We start from the raw sequence: 19,225 nt of genomic DNA, 5'->3' as shown, positions 1-19,225 counted from the left end.
GGAAAATATCTGTTGTGGGACCACACAACCATTCCTTTTTTCAAACATGGCAGAAAGTCATCCAACTGTTGTATAACACCATATTTAGAATCCTACACCAAAGCTGTCCCTAGACCTTTACAAAAACACACATGCACAGCTGGAGATGCCATATTTTTAAAGAATATCCATACACTGAACCTTGTGAAATCATCAGATGATCAAGATTAGAGCTCAGTGAACACCAATGATACTCCTACACATCCTTTGCTATTTACACTAGGAAAAGGGAAATTATGAAAAATTACCTCAATAATTTTCACAGATTTCTGCATTTAAATCAATTCATCATTTAAATCTACTGGAGTGCATTAAGCCCCTTAACAAACAACATATAAAGCTCCAAGTTCTGCTTCCCAGCAATTTTATTTTTCATATCAAACAGATGTGACTATATTAAAAAAACTCATCACCTCTCCTAGGCTGAAAAACACTGCAGTACTGCTAAAAAAAAATATCTATTTTGAACTTTCTCCTCATATGACACTCCAGCTCACTATCCACATCGTCTTCCTCTGGCTTGCAATATGCTTTGGAGTGCAAGCTGAGGTCTTGGTTATGATGCAGCAAAGCTGACAGTGTTCAGGACACCTGGAAGACTGTCTAGATCCACACACCAGCACATACGCAAAAATAGGCTGAGGGAACAGTGTTTTTTCTTTCCCAATTTAAACAGGATGCTCCTGGCACACCTTCTCTGAGTGGCATCACTCTGGAGCTCTCTTTACAGCTGCAGTCAGGAAGAACTCAGGTTTGCAGACAGTGAACATCCTGCTCTCCTAAGACATTTGATGCTACAGAGCATGATGGTTTTGTTTAAATCTTCACTATAATTTGGGTCAGAAATGACTTATTTTGGTAATGTTTAAAACAGCTGCCAAGCAGCAATTAAAAACACTAACTGAGCTATGCTGTATTGATTATAGCATGGAATTTGAGTTTTCTGAAAATTTATCACTTAATCTCCACATTTTTGATTTTGCCTAACAAATATGTCCATGCTGTTATGCTGGACAATCAAACTGTGATATTCTAGATCTTATCAAGTCCAATATAAAACAGTTTTCAAATGTATTTTTAAATTCTGAAGAGAATCCCCAAGATTCTTAGGCACTACAGTAAGACTAACACTGTCTTCCCCAAACTGGAAATAGTCAGCACAGTATTTTCAAAATCCATTTACTAATGTCCAGAAGCCTAATTATTTCTAGTTGACAAAATCTCAGCCTTCTAGGGAATCTAAGCAAATTAAAGTCAGAGTAAGACACTATTTCCAAGTTGACCATTCTTCATTTTGCTGGCAAGTCATTCAAACCCTACTCAAAGTTTCTAAACTTACAGAAATAGTTTTAATACAACCAACAAGGCAAGATGAAAAAAATATGGATTAGCAGAAATGTTAAAATGTTGCAGTCTAAGCCTGCAACAATATTAAGCCTGCACAGATTATGCTACAGCCACTGCCACTGATTAGGTGCACTTTCACTATTTTTTCTAATATATGAAATTAAAATGCTATAATCACTGCAGCAAAACACATTACGTGACCAATGGAAATGTTTCAGAAAACAACACTATATATTTAATAACTTGACAAATAAGATAGCCAGTCTCCAGCCTCCCTTCTACTTGTCAGAACATTTTTAATAACTGTTACCCTTGTTGGTGGCAATGTCAAATCAGCACGTAGCAGATTTTGAATATATTACTATACATATGTATTTGCAGGGAAAAAGCACACTTGCTATGGATTACTAGTAACTTGTATTGCGAGCCACACAATACTTTACTCCCTTGCAATCAACAGCCCTAAGCCCTACAGCCCCAAGATACAAAGTCAAACTGAAGTGACTGATCTGAGACACCTCAAAGCACAAACTAAAGCAAACAATGCCATATTTTAAATTCATTATCATTCAAGAAAAATTAGATGCTTCACAAGCTTTAAACCAGTTCATTTTCACCCTTACCCCAAATATCGAATGATGTCATGCAGATGTACTGGCTAAACTGGTTTAACTGCTACAGGCTGGATGCACTGTTTAGATTTTCTTGTGATAAATTACTTTGCAGCAATGAAATGGATTCTGTTAGTTTTAAACAACTATCTTCACCTGCTTTTTTAAAGTAGTTTGGGCTTCTACTACTTTTCCTCACACAGCTTGACAGCTTTCTGCTTTGCTTTGTGTAACTCCCTAGGAACAACAGGGAGCAGTTTTTACCACTTCCGAATTCAGTCAACAACATGGAACAACTGGAGTGCAGTAAGGAAGCCTGAGATACAGAGCTCATCCTGAGGAGTGTGCAATCTGCACTTCCCTCTGAAGCTTGCACACATTTTCCACTACTCCACTATTTCCACTTCTTCACAGAGAGTTTACTAAATCTGACAACTTACTGAGCACCCAGTTTATGGAGAATGCACAGAAGGAACTCCAGACATAGGCTGTACTCTTCAGAAGCCACCAAGGCCGTTTTCCTGGCTGGCATGAAGTGGCTACTTGAGAATGATCCAATGCACATCTTCTCCCAAGGCCAAGCAAGCTGTTTCCAGAGCTACTACATATGATCATTACTGGGAGTAAGAGGCCAGGCCTGGTTCTTTGCCCTAGGTATAACCTCAGAATTAACCTAATTTTGCTTGTTGTCCACTGCATCAGCATTTTTATATTCCTTCGCTCGACCATCATCTATTTCATGGAAAACACTGGAGAGGGGAAGGGGCAGGAAGAACATATAAACAAGCAGATACCCACAGCTATATAATGAAATTAGTCTGCATATTCTCCTCTCAAACACACAGCCCCATTTTTATCACCACCTGGCTAGAAGCAACATAGAAGACAGCAAAGGAGCGCAGGGAAAAAGAGGGATACAGGCATTCAGGAGGAAGGCATAGCAGCAAGCAGAAAAAGAAATGAACACTGGGTTATGTATGCAAATGATATTAAATTGCCAGGAATTGAGAATATTAATGAGGACAAAATATGAGAGGGAAGCAAGCATTCAGAAGACAGGCAAAAATAAGTTAAGTATTTGAGACCAGTATTCCACAGAGGGTCTGATATCTAGCAAATTCTGTCAGTAATGTGCAAGGAGCACAAACTTTCAGCTGCATGGAAACTGCAAAATAGTGTGATTTTAAACTTTTCACATATGCACATTTTAAACTTTTCACATACGCACAGACACGTCAGGTTTTTTACTGGGTTTTTTTGTATATATCTTGCATCATTTCCACCTGAAATTCAAGTCTCAATTTTAAATTGCCCAAACTAAGGAAAAACTTAGAAGATGGCATTACCTGAGAGGCTGCAGAGCTGACACAGTGACAGAACGCAAGTGTGCAACCTGAACTACCAGTCACTGCATGTTCCCTGCCTGTGACACTCTTGCTAAGCCTGTGCTGGCTACTTCAGGAAAGAAACTTCCCTAATGAGAAACACACGTACCTATGGAACTATGGGCAGAGGCCAAACCTACAAAAAACCAGTTTCAAATTATAAACAAGGGAAACTTATAGTTATTAAACTGTAAATGAGTCTTTCCATGAAAGAACTCTATGCAATATGTAACTGTAGATTTGTATTAACCCGTGTTCTTTGAAGCTCATGCATTTGTGAAAAGATGTTACAGAGGAAGCATATATAAAGTATCAGACTTTGATTCAATTACACTTTAAGAGCAACTCACTAGCAATGTGAGAGCCCTAATTCTTTGCGTGATAAAGCAAACTACACACACTACTTACAGTACAGAAAAAGTTATTACTTATTTCTTCCACTAAATTTATTTAGCACACAAATAAACTCTTCAGAATTTCCACAGGATAATTTACTAATCACCACCCCAAACTGTTAATTTATCTAACACCCAGGCACCAACGGCTCATCTGCACACTCCCACTCTGTTTCGGCCCAAAGGCAGCCAAGGCACCCAGAATCACATGCTTTTATGCAGCAAGAATAAATGAGGGGTGCACACAAAATCCATGACTAGTGACAGAATTTGGCCAGGTAACTGTCAGCACCTGTGCTACCTCAAGCTGCCCTTCCTCTTCCTTTCCGCCCCAATGCCAAACCCTCACCGCATTCACACAACACTAAATGGGGTTGCAGGATGAACTCAATTAACAACCTGAACTGCATTTTAACCCTCCACTTTCTGTTTGTAATAGTCACAGGGAGGTGCAGTAGCCCAGCCGCTGGTGTGGCACATGAGGGGACCACCACCAGCAGCAAACACTGTGTTGTCGAAGTGTCCCCTCAGCCTGGGAAGTAGCTGCCCTCAGCTACAGGGACACAACCCCTACGGTACTCTGAAATTTAAAGTTTCTCTGTCTACACATCACTGCTGCCAAGCCTCAGTAAGGCTAAAGCTCATTACTAACAACACCCACAGGTAACAGGACTAAATACACAAAGGGGTGACTGGTAACACCACAGCATTCTAGCGAGTACTGCAAGAAGGTGAGGCTGCATCACCCTGGTCCTGCTGAGCATGTACCTGGCCTTCACCACGGCTGTCACTGCTTCATTCCTTCGAGATGCAGAGATTCATTTTTCTTTTTAAAGGGAATGTCTTCGTCCCTCGTGAAGTCCAAAAGCCCTGTCCAGCAGTACTTTCATTTACACAGAGTGTCCATAAGCTCATCAAGAGTAAATTAGTCATAAGGTAAAGGGGAGGGGGAAAACAGGGACATGAGAGCGAACACTCAAAATACCATATCTGATTCAACCCTGAAGAGTTTAATCCCACACTTCAATTACTACATCTGAAATTGTTATTTCGCTCTTTAAAAATTGTTCATCTGGTGTAGCTGTACACAGACTAAGCAAACTTTCAAGTAATTTAAAATCAAGATGTGCAATTTTCCACTGTGCATTCTTCACATGCCTCCTAAATCTAACGTGATCACTCGCTGAAGAATGGCATCCAATACTGCTCTGTGCATGTTAAAATTAAGCTAACTACATGTTATTAAGTCTTTTCCTCACTGCTTGAAAACATCTCTAAAGAAAGCACAAACACCCATATATTAAGATGATGAACACTGTTTTTACACATTAAATTAATATATACCCATGATGTCAACTTTTAATAAAAGTTTGCAATAATGCGATTTCTGCAGTCCTGTAAAATTAACATGTTTCTCTAAGAAAAATCAAGTATGGGAATAAACCTCCAAAGGCCAGACTTTCCTGGTTTTGTTTTCACATAAATGGGCAGTTCTGTAAAGTCTCAACAATTAGCAGGTTTGTCATATCAGGTGGAATCAGCTGTGTGTAGTCTAAAAGATTTCAAATAGATTTCTGAGACAATGATGTATTCTCAGTGTCACTATGTTGATATGTGCAGAGACTCTTCCCTCACCCCTCCAATGAAGGTGATCACCAGCGTGATTTTCACAACCACCACAGTGATTTCTGAATGTATTTTGGTCTCCTGTATTCCCACTGGCAAAGGGGCTGCAATCCAGAGAAGTTCAGGACACCTTTAAACTGCATAAAAATGTCCAGCATGTCACAGTGAGCCTAGCACGCTGGAGCATCCAGCCCACAAAATTCAAAATAAAAACAGTAAATACAGTCAATATTCTAAAGGACTTGAAAAGGACACTGAGAAAATGCAGATTACTAATGGCTATCAAACAATCTGCTGGAAACTACAACCCACAAGATGTTAATATTTGTATGTAAACAAATGGGAGGTATATTTTAAATCACCTCCTTTTACATATTTGTAAATTTGGAGATTTTACTAAAACAGAACTGAAGAGTAATTCAGATAGTAAATAAGTTTTAGCCATTATTGTATGAAATGGACACTAACGTTTAAGAAAACTGGGCTTTATGTAATGACCTTCTAATCTTGAAATGTAATCTCACAGTCACTGTGACAAACTTCCACTGAAACACCTTAGCTCCTCCCAATTTCAATGGCTATTATTTAGCAGAAAGGCACATTTGCTAAGTCGATTGTCCCGTTTTCAAGCAAAATATCTTGTGCTGGCGAGTATTTATGTCACTCTTCACTAAAACGAGTGAATGAGAATTGTCATCTTCAGAGCCAGGCGTTCTAAACGATATTTAGGTAGTTGATGATTTTGACCTCCAAGTCAACTGGTACGAGTAGCTTACTGTGGCCGTCCTTCCTTCAGGAATGAAACCCCGCCATACATTTGCCCAAAAAAATTTTACAGCGTTGAATTCAGATGGGAGGTGTTGTTCAGAGCAAGGGAGGGCGTGTAAAAACAACACAATGCAAAAAAAAAAAAAAAAAAAGAAAAAAAAAAAAGAAAAGAAAAAAAAGGCCCCGCTAAAGGCACCACTGGAGACTACACCGGACGGGGGTAGGGTACATGCAAACGTAGTACCTCCTTTATGGAGCCAGCGCAACTGCATGACGGTGCAGGATGCGGGCCGCGGGCTGTGCAGGCGCTACACATGGCCAGCGCTGCCCGCCGACCCGCGCAGGCCCGGCCGGCAGCGGGTTCTGTAAATAACCCTCGGAGGAGGGTTAATTAAAAATGGCGAGCAGCGTAGCTGCCTGCATACAATGAGCGGCCAGGCAGGGCAGGGCTGCAGCCCCCCGCCCGCCCCGCCGGGCAGCCCCGCGACAGCCGCGTCCCCTCCGCCCGCCCCAGGCAAAACCCTGCCCCAGAATCACCGCAACTACTTTGACCGGACCCCGTCCCCCCACCGCGACTCGCCCCCAAGCCCGGCGGGAGGCTCCGAGGGTCTGGGGGCGCGGGGCTCCTTTTGTAGCGGCGCTTCCCCCGCGCCCTCCCCCTCCCGCGGTGCAAATTCCTGCGGAGCCCCCCCGGCCGCCTCCCCCGGCCCCGCACCGCAACTTTCCCCGGCGTCCCCCCGCAGCCCCGCCGGGCAGCGCTCCCCTCGCCCCGGAGGTGCCGGGGCCGGCAGGAGCGGCCCGGGCAGAGCGTGTTTACCGCGGAGGGCGGCCCGGGATCCCCGAAGGGACGCGGCGGTAGGGGAGCCCCGGGAGCGGGGCAGAGGGGCGAGGGGGAAACTCTCCGCGGAGTTGAGGGCGCGGGCCCTGCCCGGCTTTACCTTCCATCTCCATGTCCTCTGGCTCGCTCAGCTGCTGCTCCCCGGGCTTCTGGTGCTGCTGCTGCTGCTGCTGATGGTGGTTCATGTCGGGCTGGGGCTGGGGCTCGGCGGCGGCGGGCTGGGCCTTTCCCGCGGGGGGCTGCGGGCCTGTGTCGAGAGGGGAAGGGGCGGAGGAGCGGCGGGGCCTCGGCAGCGGCCGGGACTGGGCGCCCGGTTCGGGGGGCTGCGGCGGGGCTCCGGCGAGTAGGGAGCGGGGCGCCGGCGGAGGCAGCGAGACGCGCACGTATTTGCTCGCTATTCGCCCAATCTCGGCGGCGGCACCCGGTCGGGGGAAAGGGGCTGGGAGGAGGGACCGGCCGGGGGCGGCGGCTTCCCCGGGGGCCGGAGGGGAGGGGACCGGGAGGGGGGGACGGGAGACCCGGAGTCAGGGCCCGGCGGCGCCCGGCGCTTCCCCTTCCCCCGGCGAGGTGTCCACGGCGCTGCGAAGTCGGGGAGGCGCCGCAGGGCCCCTGCCGTGCCCTCCCGCCCCCCCCGGCGCCCCGGCACCGCCGCTGGCCGACGCCCGGCTCGCCGCTCCCGGCCCGCGGGCCGCCCCCGTCGCCCGAGCCCCGGCGCGCTGCTGCCGCTCCGCCGCCGCCAGCGCTCTGTACCTCAAAATGGCGGCTGCGGTAACGCCGTGAAATGTCACATCCGCATGAGGGGGAACAGCCCCGCAGCCGGGGAGGGAGGGAGCGAGTGAGAGAGGGAGGGGAACAGCGCCGCGGCCGCCGCCGTCGCCACAGGAGGGCCGGAGGGGCGGGGACAGGGGCCGGGCCGGCGCTGCCGCCGCGGCCTCCCCGCAGGGCTGCCGCCACCTGCGCGGGGAGCGCTGGGGCCGCGGGTCTGCACTGTCCGCTGGGCCCTTCGCGGCCGCTGCGGCGGAGACCCCGCTGCTCGCCCCGGCTCTGGCTGGCGGGGGCCGCGCCCTGTGCTCGCCGTGCGGGCCCGGGGCGGGGAGCGGAGGGAGCCCCGCGCGGCCGCGCACCGACACCGGCCGCCGCACGCGGGACCCGCGGGGCTCCGGCCCGGCTCCGGCGCGGCCCCGTGGGCTCGGTTGCCTCTTGCGCCCTGGCCCGCGGGTGTGTGGCTGTGCGGGGGCTCATGGCGAACCCTCCCCGTCACGGGGCTGCAGCCGGAGCCGGGGCACGGCCGGGCCGGGGGCTCTGGCGGGGCCGTGCCCGAGGTGGGCCCTGCGCAGAGCTCGGCCCGTCCCCGGCAGGGCACTCGCTGCCACATTTCCCACTTGTGCGGCGTGGACGGGCGGATAAAGGACATATTTGTGAGACGTGTGGAAAGGGAAAAATCTGCTGTAAACAAGACTGTTCTTCGCCTGCATGCCACTATTTTTTAATGAGCCTTGCCTGAAGGATGTAGTCGCTCCCAGGGAAGAGACCTGTTTTCAGAGGAGGGATGGAGGAGGCAGGGGTGCATATGAATAAATAATACCAGGCTGCGGTTAGAGCAGTGAAGGAAGCAACTTCATCTAAGGATGAAAGTGTAGTTGGAAGGCTGTGGAGAGTTCCATTAAACAGTCCAGTGTTTGCTTCAGAATCCTGGGAAACAGGCAGCAGGACAGTCTCCAAAGGGAAGGACTCAGAACGTGCAAAACTGGGCCTCCTGAAGGGACTGAAAATGTACCTAAGCAGACAGTGCTGATCTGCCTGCAAGAGGATAAATTAGTTTTAAAAATTATTTGTTTTTCTAGTTTATAAAATGAGCAAATCAAAACCAATCTGAGGGGAAAATTCAACCTGTCTGGCTTCCAGTTTCTCAGCAGCACAGGAGTATACAGGGGCAGGAGAGGAAAATAATTTCCAAGTGTAGAGTGTGAAACCCTGCCTTAAGAAGTAAATTCCGGGTCTAGAAATTGGAAAAATAAGGGAAGATGAGGATAGTAGTGGGAAGCTCAGGTTTTAAAAACACTTACTTTGATAGTTTGCCTCTCAAAAAGTATATTCCTACTTTCCTTATTGTTCCTCTGAATTTTCAAAAGCTTTTTAAAGAAAAATGAATTACAAATCTGGAAATTTTTTGTTGCTATTGACCCAGGCAAAAACATGACAAATCTGGGGTTACAGTGTCTCAGCAAAAGAGGAAGATTAGGACAGAGGTTCAGAGAGAGATTGATGCACGTATCTTTAGTCTCCTAACATCCTAAACTTTGAGTTCCCCACTGTCAGTATTTCCCTATAATTACCTCCCAGAAAAATTGCTCTTTCCTAACAACTTCCATTCCAAGCTCCTAAATCATACACAGGTTTAAACTCATCCTTCCATCCTCCCTTCCAAGTGATCCCCAATACAGGATGAACCAGTATGTCACAACAAGAAGGTGGCTACGGGTTATTACCTGATTCTTCAGCCACAGACACAGGCATGGAACAACTGAGGAAAACAATTTCACTACTGCAAAGAGCGAGTCCCTAAAACTAACTGTAGGCTGATATTACCATAAGCCTTAAAAACATTCTTTTGTATGCAAAAACTCCTCTGAGCTTCAGTTCATTTTAAGGTAGATAATTTTCCAAAATTGTCAAAATAACGTTCCAAAATTCCTACTGTTTTAGGGGAGTAAAAATTGTACAAAATTCATCTGTACAAATACTTTGCTGTGGAAGAGGTAGTATTGAAGAGAGCGGAAGGAATCTTCCTGTCATTAGCTGCATGTGGGAACAATGTATCATCAGTTTGTGAAGGCAACATATCAAAATCCAGCACTTGATTGTATATTCCTAATTTAAGTTAACCAAGTCCAGTTACAATAAGGTCTAAAGTATCCTAAAATGTTTTGAAAAGACGTATGAAAATGTGCCATTTGTATTGTGCAAAGCCAGCAAGAATCTATTGAGAATTGATTCAAGTATTTCTATTTAAGAGGGAATAAATTTTTAGTATGGGTGTATAGTAATGTCAAATGCATTTATAAAATAATTAAATAGCAGGCATTTTATACCATCAGCCAGTAATTGTAGCAGTGTGATTTGATTGTTTCTAAGCAGGAAATAGAAATCTTATTAACTGTTGAGCCTAAGGTGAAGTCCAGATCTCAACATATGCTAACACTTTATCCTAACTACACAAATAATACTTCTGCTGAATATTCCTGACCTTTTGCCACTCCCTCCTGAAACTTTCTGCTCTCCAGTACAAGACACAAAGGCTCTGCCCTTTGAAGGAAAGGACGGTCACCTTTGTATAACCACTCGGCTGTGTCACTGCCGCCAGCATTTCACACTGCCTCCATTCCAGCACTGATTCCAAATCGCTTATTTATCCAGCTGATCCATAAATGCCTCCTATTTTCTTGCAAACCTGTTTCTGCACTGCACACCGCATCTTCCTGTGACTTCTGTGCACTGTAGTTCTGATGGCAAATTCCTTGTGCAGGAAAGTTGGGCAAATCTCTGGCATGGGTTACTGATATTTACAAAAAACTAAAGTAAATATCATTAGCAGGAACATAATGAATAGAGTCTAGGTATCCATTCCTTTCATTCTTGTCCTTCCTTTTTCACTCCTTCCTTTCGTTTCTTACACCCACTAACAGAATCTTCTCCAAAGTTAGGCCTCTGTCCTGTCTTCCAACCCAGTCCCTCTTGGCCCTTGTGCCCCCACAAAGCACTGGGCAATCTGGTGAAGCTGCACCTAGCACAGGATTTCATCTCCCAGGTCCAGGCCATGGATCAGCAGGCAAAGGCGATCCCCCCGTGTGTGTGCTGGGGTCAATAGGGTTGTGACTGGCTGCAGCCTTGCCACATTCCCTCCACATTAGTCATCCTAATGAGATGAAGTTAAAGAGGTGCTATCATCTTTAAAATGCCATTGAAGAAATGGGCTTTGTTTTGCAAGGCTGACCTGCTCCCCAGCCTCCCTGAAACGTAAAAATAAATCCAAGTCAGGCTGTTTATTTTTAAAACACTCACAAGCCCGTGTTTGTGCACCAGGCTGAGCCTTCAGGAACCAGAGAGAGCCCCGTGTCTCCCTGTGCCTCTGCCCTCCAGGAGAGAGATCCTGACCGTGGCAGAGCCAGGGAGGTTCTTCCCATCCTGCTCCAGGCTACCCCCCATCTTCAGCCGGGCCTGATGCCCACTGCTTGGAAAAATTTGGGAGGGAACTGCAGAAAACTGAAGGAAAGGAGGAGGGTGCTCAACCCATCCTGTGCCCCGTGGCAGAATCAGCCAGACCAGGCATGTTTCTGCCAGCCCGCTCGTTTCCTCCCTGCTGCAGGAAATCTTGCTTCCCACTTGGCTCCATTTGCCGCCCTGGCTTCAGCCTAGAGATGGCCTCCCCTGGCCAGTGCAGAACTCATTTCCAGCACCACGTATGGTGCTCCATAATGTGTGCAGGTGGCCGTGTCTATAATTAAGAAGATGTATAGCCATTTAATGAGAGGAGGGAAATTACACCAGCACACACCCTTAATACAGATGCACTAAACCAGCAGAACTGGGGTTCCTGCTTGTGCAGCTTATTCTGCTGTGTCTGTGGATGAATATACATTAATGCAGACGTGCCTCTGTGCCAGCAGGCACTGACACACTCAAGACACTGAGTGTGCCCCACTCAGGCAGCCTCTTCTGGTCTCTCATAGTTTTTCTCCTTCATCTCACGTATGCACAGACACTTGCTGCTACAGTGATAGAAGTAGTTGATGGCCAGAAGCCCCCTATTCCATTGTTCATGATCCTTCTGATGCTTTGCCCCATTGCCTGTGCTGCCTGGCTTGGTTTGTACCTGGAAAGAGTGAAAGGGAGATCTCAAGAACCTTTATTTAGGGACCCAAAGAATCATATCCATTGTGCCAGGTACTCTAGATCAACATAATTGCAAACCAGAGACCTTACAGCTTCAGCAGGTGGTCAGCGGCTCTTGCGAACACCTTCAAGCTGAGTGTGGAGAAAGAAACAATCATAAGCTTCCTGCAGCACGTGAGATAGGAAGCCAACAGGCAAAAGCCATAAAATGCTGTTAAAGGTTCAAAATTAGCTGGAAAAACTAGGTGATTTGTTTGACTGCAATGTATGTATTTAGCTATAGCAACTTGTTCCACAGGTAGTGGGATGGGTGAAGTCTCATGCCCTGTAAATGTATTCTCTATGTTTTGTAACACTCAATATCCTGCAATAACCCCAGACTTTCATGGCTTTTCTTTCCAGTGGCAAATGGCTTCAAATAACCCCAGTCTTTCTCTGAGCAAGGGCTGGACTCAATGACCTCTGAAAGTCCCTTCCAGCTGCAATAATTCCATGGTTCTTTAATATGCCAGCAATTTCCACAAAGTATGCAGGTATTTCCCAGTTCAGTTTTTTCCCCTTTACTGCCTGGGAGTTTTTTTGAGACTGATGGACAGGCAGACAGTGCAATAACCTAAGCTTTGTTTCCTCAGGAAGCTAGGGAAAAAAATATAATTGCATTTTCAGGGATCTTCTCAATACAGAGACCTTTGGTTTGATGATTCTCTTTAATCTCACAAACATTATATTTTAAGGAGAGATATAAATCCTTATGCCTAAGTAATAAAAGGTGGTAAATTCATTACAACTGAATACGTGCGATAATTCAAAGATTTACATGATTTAAAGTATATTTTGTAGCGGTTTCTCAAAGCCACAATTTTCATATGACTTTCACAGGCAGTCAAGATGTCTAATGTCATAACTATTAAAAAAAAAGAACTGATGAACTTTAATTTTCACAGTAAAACCGGGACTGTTTTGCTGAAAACTTGAATATTTACACCTAAGTTGGTAGGTGGTGATTCAGTCACTGTTTAACATCTTTGAAAAGTCCAATGATTCCTTTTTCTCATCTTCTTTTATTGGACACTGTAAAGTATAAAGTCAAGTATTACAGCAATAGACATCCAAAGTAAAAAGGGAATGGAAGGTGCTTTACCAGTCCATCTTTTTCTGTGCAAAGTAATTAAGTAAGGGTAGCAGTACAAGTGGTGTCTCACTCTGAGGAGGCAGAAGGTAAAGCTGAAAAGTGCAGTGAGGGAAATTTGCGGTGAGGTAAACCAGTCCTTTTAAAATGACTGTGGTGCTAGCAGGAGATTGGGGTTGCCAGCAGGAACACTGATCCTTCACATGCCATTCTGGGGAGGTCCTCACCATGCTGGGAACATGGTGTTGGAATAAGCTGTGCATCTCCTGGTCTGCGAGGGAGATGAGGAGTGTGAGATCCCTGTATTTACAAACAGGCAGCAAGAGCTGATGTGCTTTGTGGCACAGCACAGGTCACACAGCAGCTCTCTCACTGTCAGTGCCAGAATGTGAGCTCTGTGTGTATTAAAGTGAGTTAGATGTCCTTTTGAGAAAAAATAATGGTTTGTGTGTTCTCTCCATCCCTGTATCACACACCCCAACAGAGGTGGCATAGAGCAGTGGGATGAAAATGAGATTAATTCCTCATTTGGCATAGCAATTGATCATTGCAAATTTTTTAATCTTCCTGATTTTTGACATCAAAACCAAGGATCACCTGTGATGGCAGTTGGCCACTTTTCTATCCAGCTGTGGATACCAAAGAATTTCTGTGCATTTTGCCCAGAGAGTTCTTGAACACAACGAGAATAGAAACTTTCCAGTTAAGGTACCAGGCTGAGACTTAGGAGATGTAGTTCAGTTCTTGTCTTCGTCACATCTGTGTCACAGCTGTGACACCTGCTCTGCAGAGCACCAAATGGCTGACCCAGAAGACCACAGCACACATTTAAGTTGGCCTTGCTAACTAGAGGCATTAGTTGTGTGTCCACAAATGTATTTCTCTGCTTTGTCTGATGGCAGGAAAGGGACACAGAGACAGGCAGGTACTGTCTCTGCTAAACAAAAAGCATTTTTTTCTGCCACTTGTTAGTGCTGCTAGGCAAACAAACTGTTAAGGAAACTACTATGTTAAAATGAAAATGAATATAAAATAAACCATGAAAAATCTGAGTTTTTAAAATTTGAGCCATTTCTCCTCCCTGAAATTACCTCCCTTTGCCTGCCTGGACATCACGTTCCCACCTGGATGCAGAGTTTAGCTTTGGTGTCCTATGAAGCTTATGGCAGCCCAGACATCAGCCTGAGACCCATCCTGCCATCTAACTCCAGCAATTTCCATATCTCCTGCCTATGCCTTCTTCCTCAAAAGAAAAACCTGCCTCCACAAATCCTTTCCTCCTTTCAAGACTCCACATTAGTGATGACCTCCTCTCTGACACTGGTTCTTCTTCATCCTGGTCTTCACGTCATCCCAACAGTTTAACAAACTGCAAAAGCAGGGCAGGGGCAGCATAACCAAGTGATGCCATGGCTACATCCAATCTGTATCTGTCATATTAGAATAATCTGTTGTATACCAAGGGGTAGATTTGATTTCCTTTCCAATGTGTTATTTACAATCTGGCAGAGTTCAGGAGAAATGTAGGAACTGATCCTGCAATTTGATCAGCCCCAGCAGACCCAATGAAGTCAGTGGAGTCTGCACGGATGGATCGGATTCCAGTATTGAAGATTATTCTTGTAAACTGTTTCTCATGCAAACCTCACAAAATCTGTAGTCACGGAATAATTAATAAACAGGGCAATTGACATCTGTAGTTGGCATTTTTACTTCCTAAGAATGTCACAGCATTGGCTGAATTAATCCATTTTTGTTAAGTGGCAGAGAAAAGATCCTAGAGAGAGAAAAAAATAGAAGAAGTGAAACTAGTAACAGAGAGAAATTTTTAAAAGATAAGCTTGGGAAGACACACCTTTTTCTTTGAAGGGAATAAAACTAGGTCCTAGAAGACAGAACTCTCTTGATACCACTTTCAAATGAGAGCCCTGATCCCGACAGGGAGCTCTGGGCAGGCAGATGTATGTAAGAATCAATGTAGTGTCCTTCAGCGTCTCAAGTTTTTATTTCAGGTCAGAAATTCCCAGTAAAATGAACAAAAGTATTTTCCCCCTTTTTTTTAAAAATCAGAATTATGAATCTTCATAATTCCTATAAGAAATTCGTGAAGTAAAAGCCTTTTGGCTTTTGATAAAGATGTGACTGCTGAATTTAGCTGGGAGAAAGCTCTCTCCTAGCTATTATTAGGAATTAGAGTTCAGTAGGAGGAAGAAGTAGTTTAATTAGAACCCCCTGCCCTCTGATTGCTCAGATATCACTTTTTGCCACTGTCATCCTCCTGTTTTTCCTATGCTATCTGCCAGCCAGCAAAGCTGGAGAAGTCAAAGTGCAAGCCAGCCAAAAACCCAGGACAGAATAAAAAAGGTATATTTAGTCTTTTGTCATAAAGGCCTTGAGAAACAAATCAGATCTTTTTGTCTCCTCGTTAAGGTAATTTTCAGATGTATATGCTACAGACATTTGAGCAGAAACTGAGTATTAATTGCTATAAAACTGCTCCTGATGTGTTTTTTGAGGAGGAGGAGTTTCTCACCAAAGCAATGCCTGGATTTTGCAGCATGTTGCAGAGAGAAGGAAGATACCAATTAGAGTAATAGAGAGAGCAAGGCTTGGAACACATAGATAAACATCTGGAAGGCTCCTTGGGGCAATTGCATTTGAAGACTTAAAAATAGGAAGGATTAATTTAACTGAGATTCTGAACTGGAACTGAAACTGGAGTTGTTTGCCGGTGGAATCACATAATTGCACTTCTTCCTATTATCAGTGGCAGTTTACATTCAGAGGAGTTTGGGAAGTCTGACTTTTAAGAACAAAGAAGGAGAACTGACAATAGTGTGGGAATTGAGATGAGAGCATGAATTAACATTTCCCCAGTGCTGAAGTCAATGTCGAGTGTGGCATCTGACTACCTTTATTTAGGTAGGCCTTTATCCTCAATATTTAGCAATGAATATTAATTGTATTTATTGCAAGCTGGTTTGTTATCTGAATAGGAGACATTCAGCTGGTGCTGACAGCACAGCTTAGAGCAGGCTACAGTGTTTCAGCACACCCTGCTTTTCTGGCCATTGTAACGGGAGTGCACTTTCACTCAGGCTACATTTTCGTTGAGCTTGGGTTTTAACAACAAAAAACCATTTGATTCTATTGAGAAAACTCTGGAATTGAAAATTTTTTGGTATAAGTCACTTCTGGGATCTTTAGGATGATACTTTTCAATAACTTTTGGGCTTGATCCTGCAGTTGCTGCATTCAACAAAATGCAGTATTCCTATGATTCCTATACTCTTTCCAGCAAGCATATGTATATGGATATATGTGTGTATATGTATATTTCATGTCCCTCATAATTTCTTCCTGACTGTGCGTGGCAAAGGAAGTCCCCACCGAATCACTGCTGCTTTGCCAATGGTGAAGGCTGTTGCCTGGAGAGTTATGATGCATGTAGGAACCTGCTTGGACACTTGATTTCCCTGGCTGCTCTGGAGGTACTCCAGTGTTTTGGCAGACTGGTAGTGCTCATTATACTTCTTGCCTCAATGCTCAGGGTGCATTGATACTTCAAAATGCTTTTCATTAATAGCTTAACAATCAGAATCTTCTACAGAAGCCTTAATTCAGTGCTTCTACAGGCTCAATGGCACAGCTTTTTCATGTTTTTGTCCATAGGCCCAATAAACTCTCACCATCAAACTGGATGTTTCTGCCAAGGGTTAACTCACAGAGTCATCTGAATGCTCTGGTCACAGCAAGGAACAAGGATTCTTATAAATGGGATTTTATGCTCCTGTGTAGCTTCAAGGAAATTGGTCTCAGGGGTCTTCCACAGCAGCAGCTGAAGGAGCAAAAGCCATCTTTCAGCACAGCCCAAGCCCCAGAAGGCTGGAATATTTAAAGTTCTTGTCAGGAGCTTTCTATCAAAGGCAAATCTTTTGCCTCTGCCCTTCGAGCAGAAGGAGGAGAAGATTTTTCAGTGAAGATCAGCTGGGTTTCAAACTTGGGAAGACCTACAGCTGCAAGTGAAGAAGAACTGGTGCTTTCATTTGATGATTCCTGGGTGATTTAGCCCATCACAGCACAAAGTTAAGCCACTGACCTTCCCCAATACGTGTGGGAAGCAGTACATCCAAGTAGTCTGGCTCCTTGATGTAAAAATGCCAACAACTTTTACCTGAACTGAATTACTCCAAGGTAGACTCTTAAGACTTTGTTATGGGTTCATATGGCAGTGGGTATTTTTGAAACCACCTACAAAAAGCTCTTTTCTAGGGTCTTTATGAGGGTTGGATATTACTGACTTCCTTCAATCCAATCATTGTCTGGTTTCTTAAAGACTTTTTTGCTGACCTCAAGTGAGTTTCATGCATCAGTCACTTCTTTATCATCTTTTAGATTTTAAATGGTAGAGTGCTGCAGAGAGTCCCTGCAAAGAGGAGACTTGAGATACTTTGCCATTTTTACCCTGAATCTTATCATGAAGCCCTGTTATAAATTTTTGTTAGCAACCAGATGTAAAGTTGTAAAGGCCACTGCAGGTGAGCTGTGTGGACTTTCCCTATGCCTCTACAAAACCATTATGCTTTAGATTTGGTCTACAGCAAGAAATCCTATTTTAGTCATCCTGTGCTGTGGAAATTGTTTCTGATATTATAGAAATCAAGCTGTTCAAGCTAGAAACTTCATCTGTTTCAGGATAACATTCCTTAACTCTGAGTTGCTTTTGCTGTAACCTTGCGTACATCTTTCAGAGAATGCAATGCCACAATGGAAATTCTCTGAGTTACCCCACCCTTTGTTTCAAATATGACTTGGCTTCTGTATCCATCCCTTTCTCCCAATAATTCCATCCTGACATGGTTTTTCTCATAGTTGTAGCTTCTTTTTTGTCACCTCCTGGTACTGTAGGGGTAAGAGTCCAGATAGCCCTCTGGAGAGGGCAGCCACTCACTCGAGCTGATTTCCCTGAAGAGACTCTTCACCCCTGTCATTTAACAATGGCAGAGTCTGACAAGATATTGATTTTGTAGCTTCTGTGTTGTTCTGTCAGACTTCCTTCCCACTCTCATCCTCTTTTATTTTTTGCCTTCTGATTTATTTCTCTGGTAAAACATTGACTCCTGCTCAAACTGGGAGCTGCATGGAGCAGCTGATCCAGCCATGGAAACCACCAGTTTGTGCTCGGCACTTGTACTCAGCCATCACAGTATGGACCCAAACCTCTGTGGGTTATAAAGGCTTGTGTTTATCTCATTCTGAGAAGTCAAGATACAGAACTGAGAATCTTCACTGAAATGAGGATCTGAGTGTTCTCCTCCAACAGTAACCTTTTTTTTAAGGAGTTGATATTCCACAGTCAATACTGTTCGGGTGTTGCTAGTATAGTATAAGATCTCACGATGCATTCACAGCACTAACGCTTAACCAGAGCTAGAGAACAAACCAACAACAAGGAAAAAGCATGCATACATTAATGCAGAAATGGGTTATTCTATGAAATATTTCAGATTTGCAAAGGTACAAAATTAAAAAGAGCTATTATTTGCTCTGGGAATTTGAGTAAAGGTAAGAGAGGAGAAAGAATATTTTCAAAACCTTTAGACTGAGTATATGAAAAATGCCTTATTAGTGCTAGGTGCTAAATCATGGACATACCTTTCCATGTGCCTTAAGGGGTTTAAATAGTAGGAAGCAATCCTGCACTAGCAGATAGGATGGACAGAAGAACAGGTTACACAGACACTCAGGACCTGAGGAAGGCAGAAAGTGCCTCAGCCAGCACAGGTACAGCTGGAAGAGGATGAACCATGATGCCCTCAGGCTCACAAGGCTTTCCAAAGGGGATATTCCTGTGCATAACTTCACACATGGCTATTTGCAGACCTGTAAATCTAGTGCAATTGATGTCTTCCTCTCTATATCCTATAATTTGAGAGCTGAAAATTACTTATAGTAGAGGGAGTGCTCTCTAAACGTGAGAGTAACTTGATGCTTAAATATGTTGTTTTTTAAAGATTCTTCCAACTTGCTACTGATCATCTCTTGGTCCAACAGCTCGGCACTGGTTTCAAGGGAGTAGGATACTTTCTCCAGTCCAATGTCCTCATTTCTGTGTGTCTGAACAACAATTTATAGCAGTGTCACACAGTCCCAGAAAAATTATGTTGTCAAGGTCAGTATGTTTAAAGATGTCA

The 19,225-nt window shown here is 44.6% G+C and overlaps 1 protein-coding gene across 2 annotated transcripts in view; it reads right to left on the bottom strand.

Annotated features, from left to right (window-relative positions):
* The window catches only part of USP7 (ubiquitin specific peptidase 7), a 71,583-nt gene extending 63,946 nt beyond the window's left edge, over positions 1–7,637 (bottom strand). Inside the window, exon 1 of one of the 2 annotated variants that reach the window (XM_032125708.1) lies at positions 7,110–7,637. In XM_032125708.1, the coding sequence (XP_031981599.1) occupies positions 7,110–7,194 (85 nt within the window). In that variant the 5' untranslated portion in view covers positions 7,195–7,637. The remainder of the gene's footprint in view (positions 1–7,109) is intronic. The other variant, XM_032125707.1, reaches the window with a different exon arrangement.
* Positions 7,638–19,225: the final 11,588 nt, after the last annotated feature.

This window comes from Corvus moneduloides, chromosome 16 (genome assembly GCF_009650955.1).
Source record: "Corvus moneduloides isolate bCorMon1 chromosome 16, bCorMon1.pri, whole genome shotgun sequence".
NCBI classification, from domain to species: Eukaryota; Metazoa; Chordata; class Aves; order Passeriformes; family Corvidae; genus Corvus; species Corvus moneduloides.
This window is presented reverse-complemented; position numbering and strand designations above follow the sequence as displayed.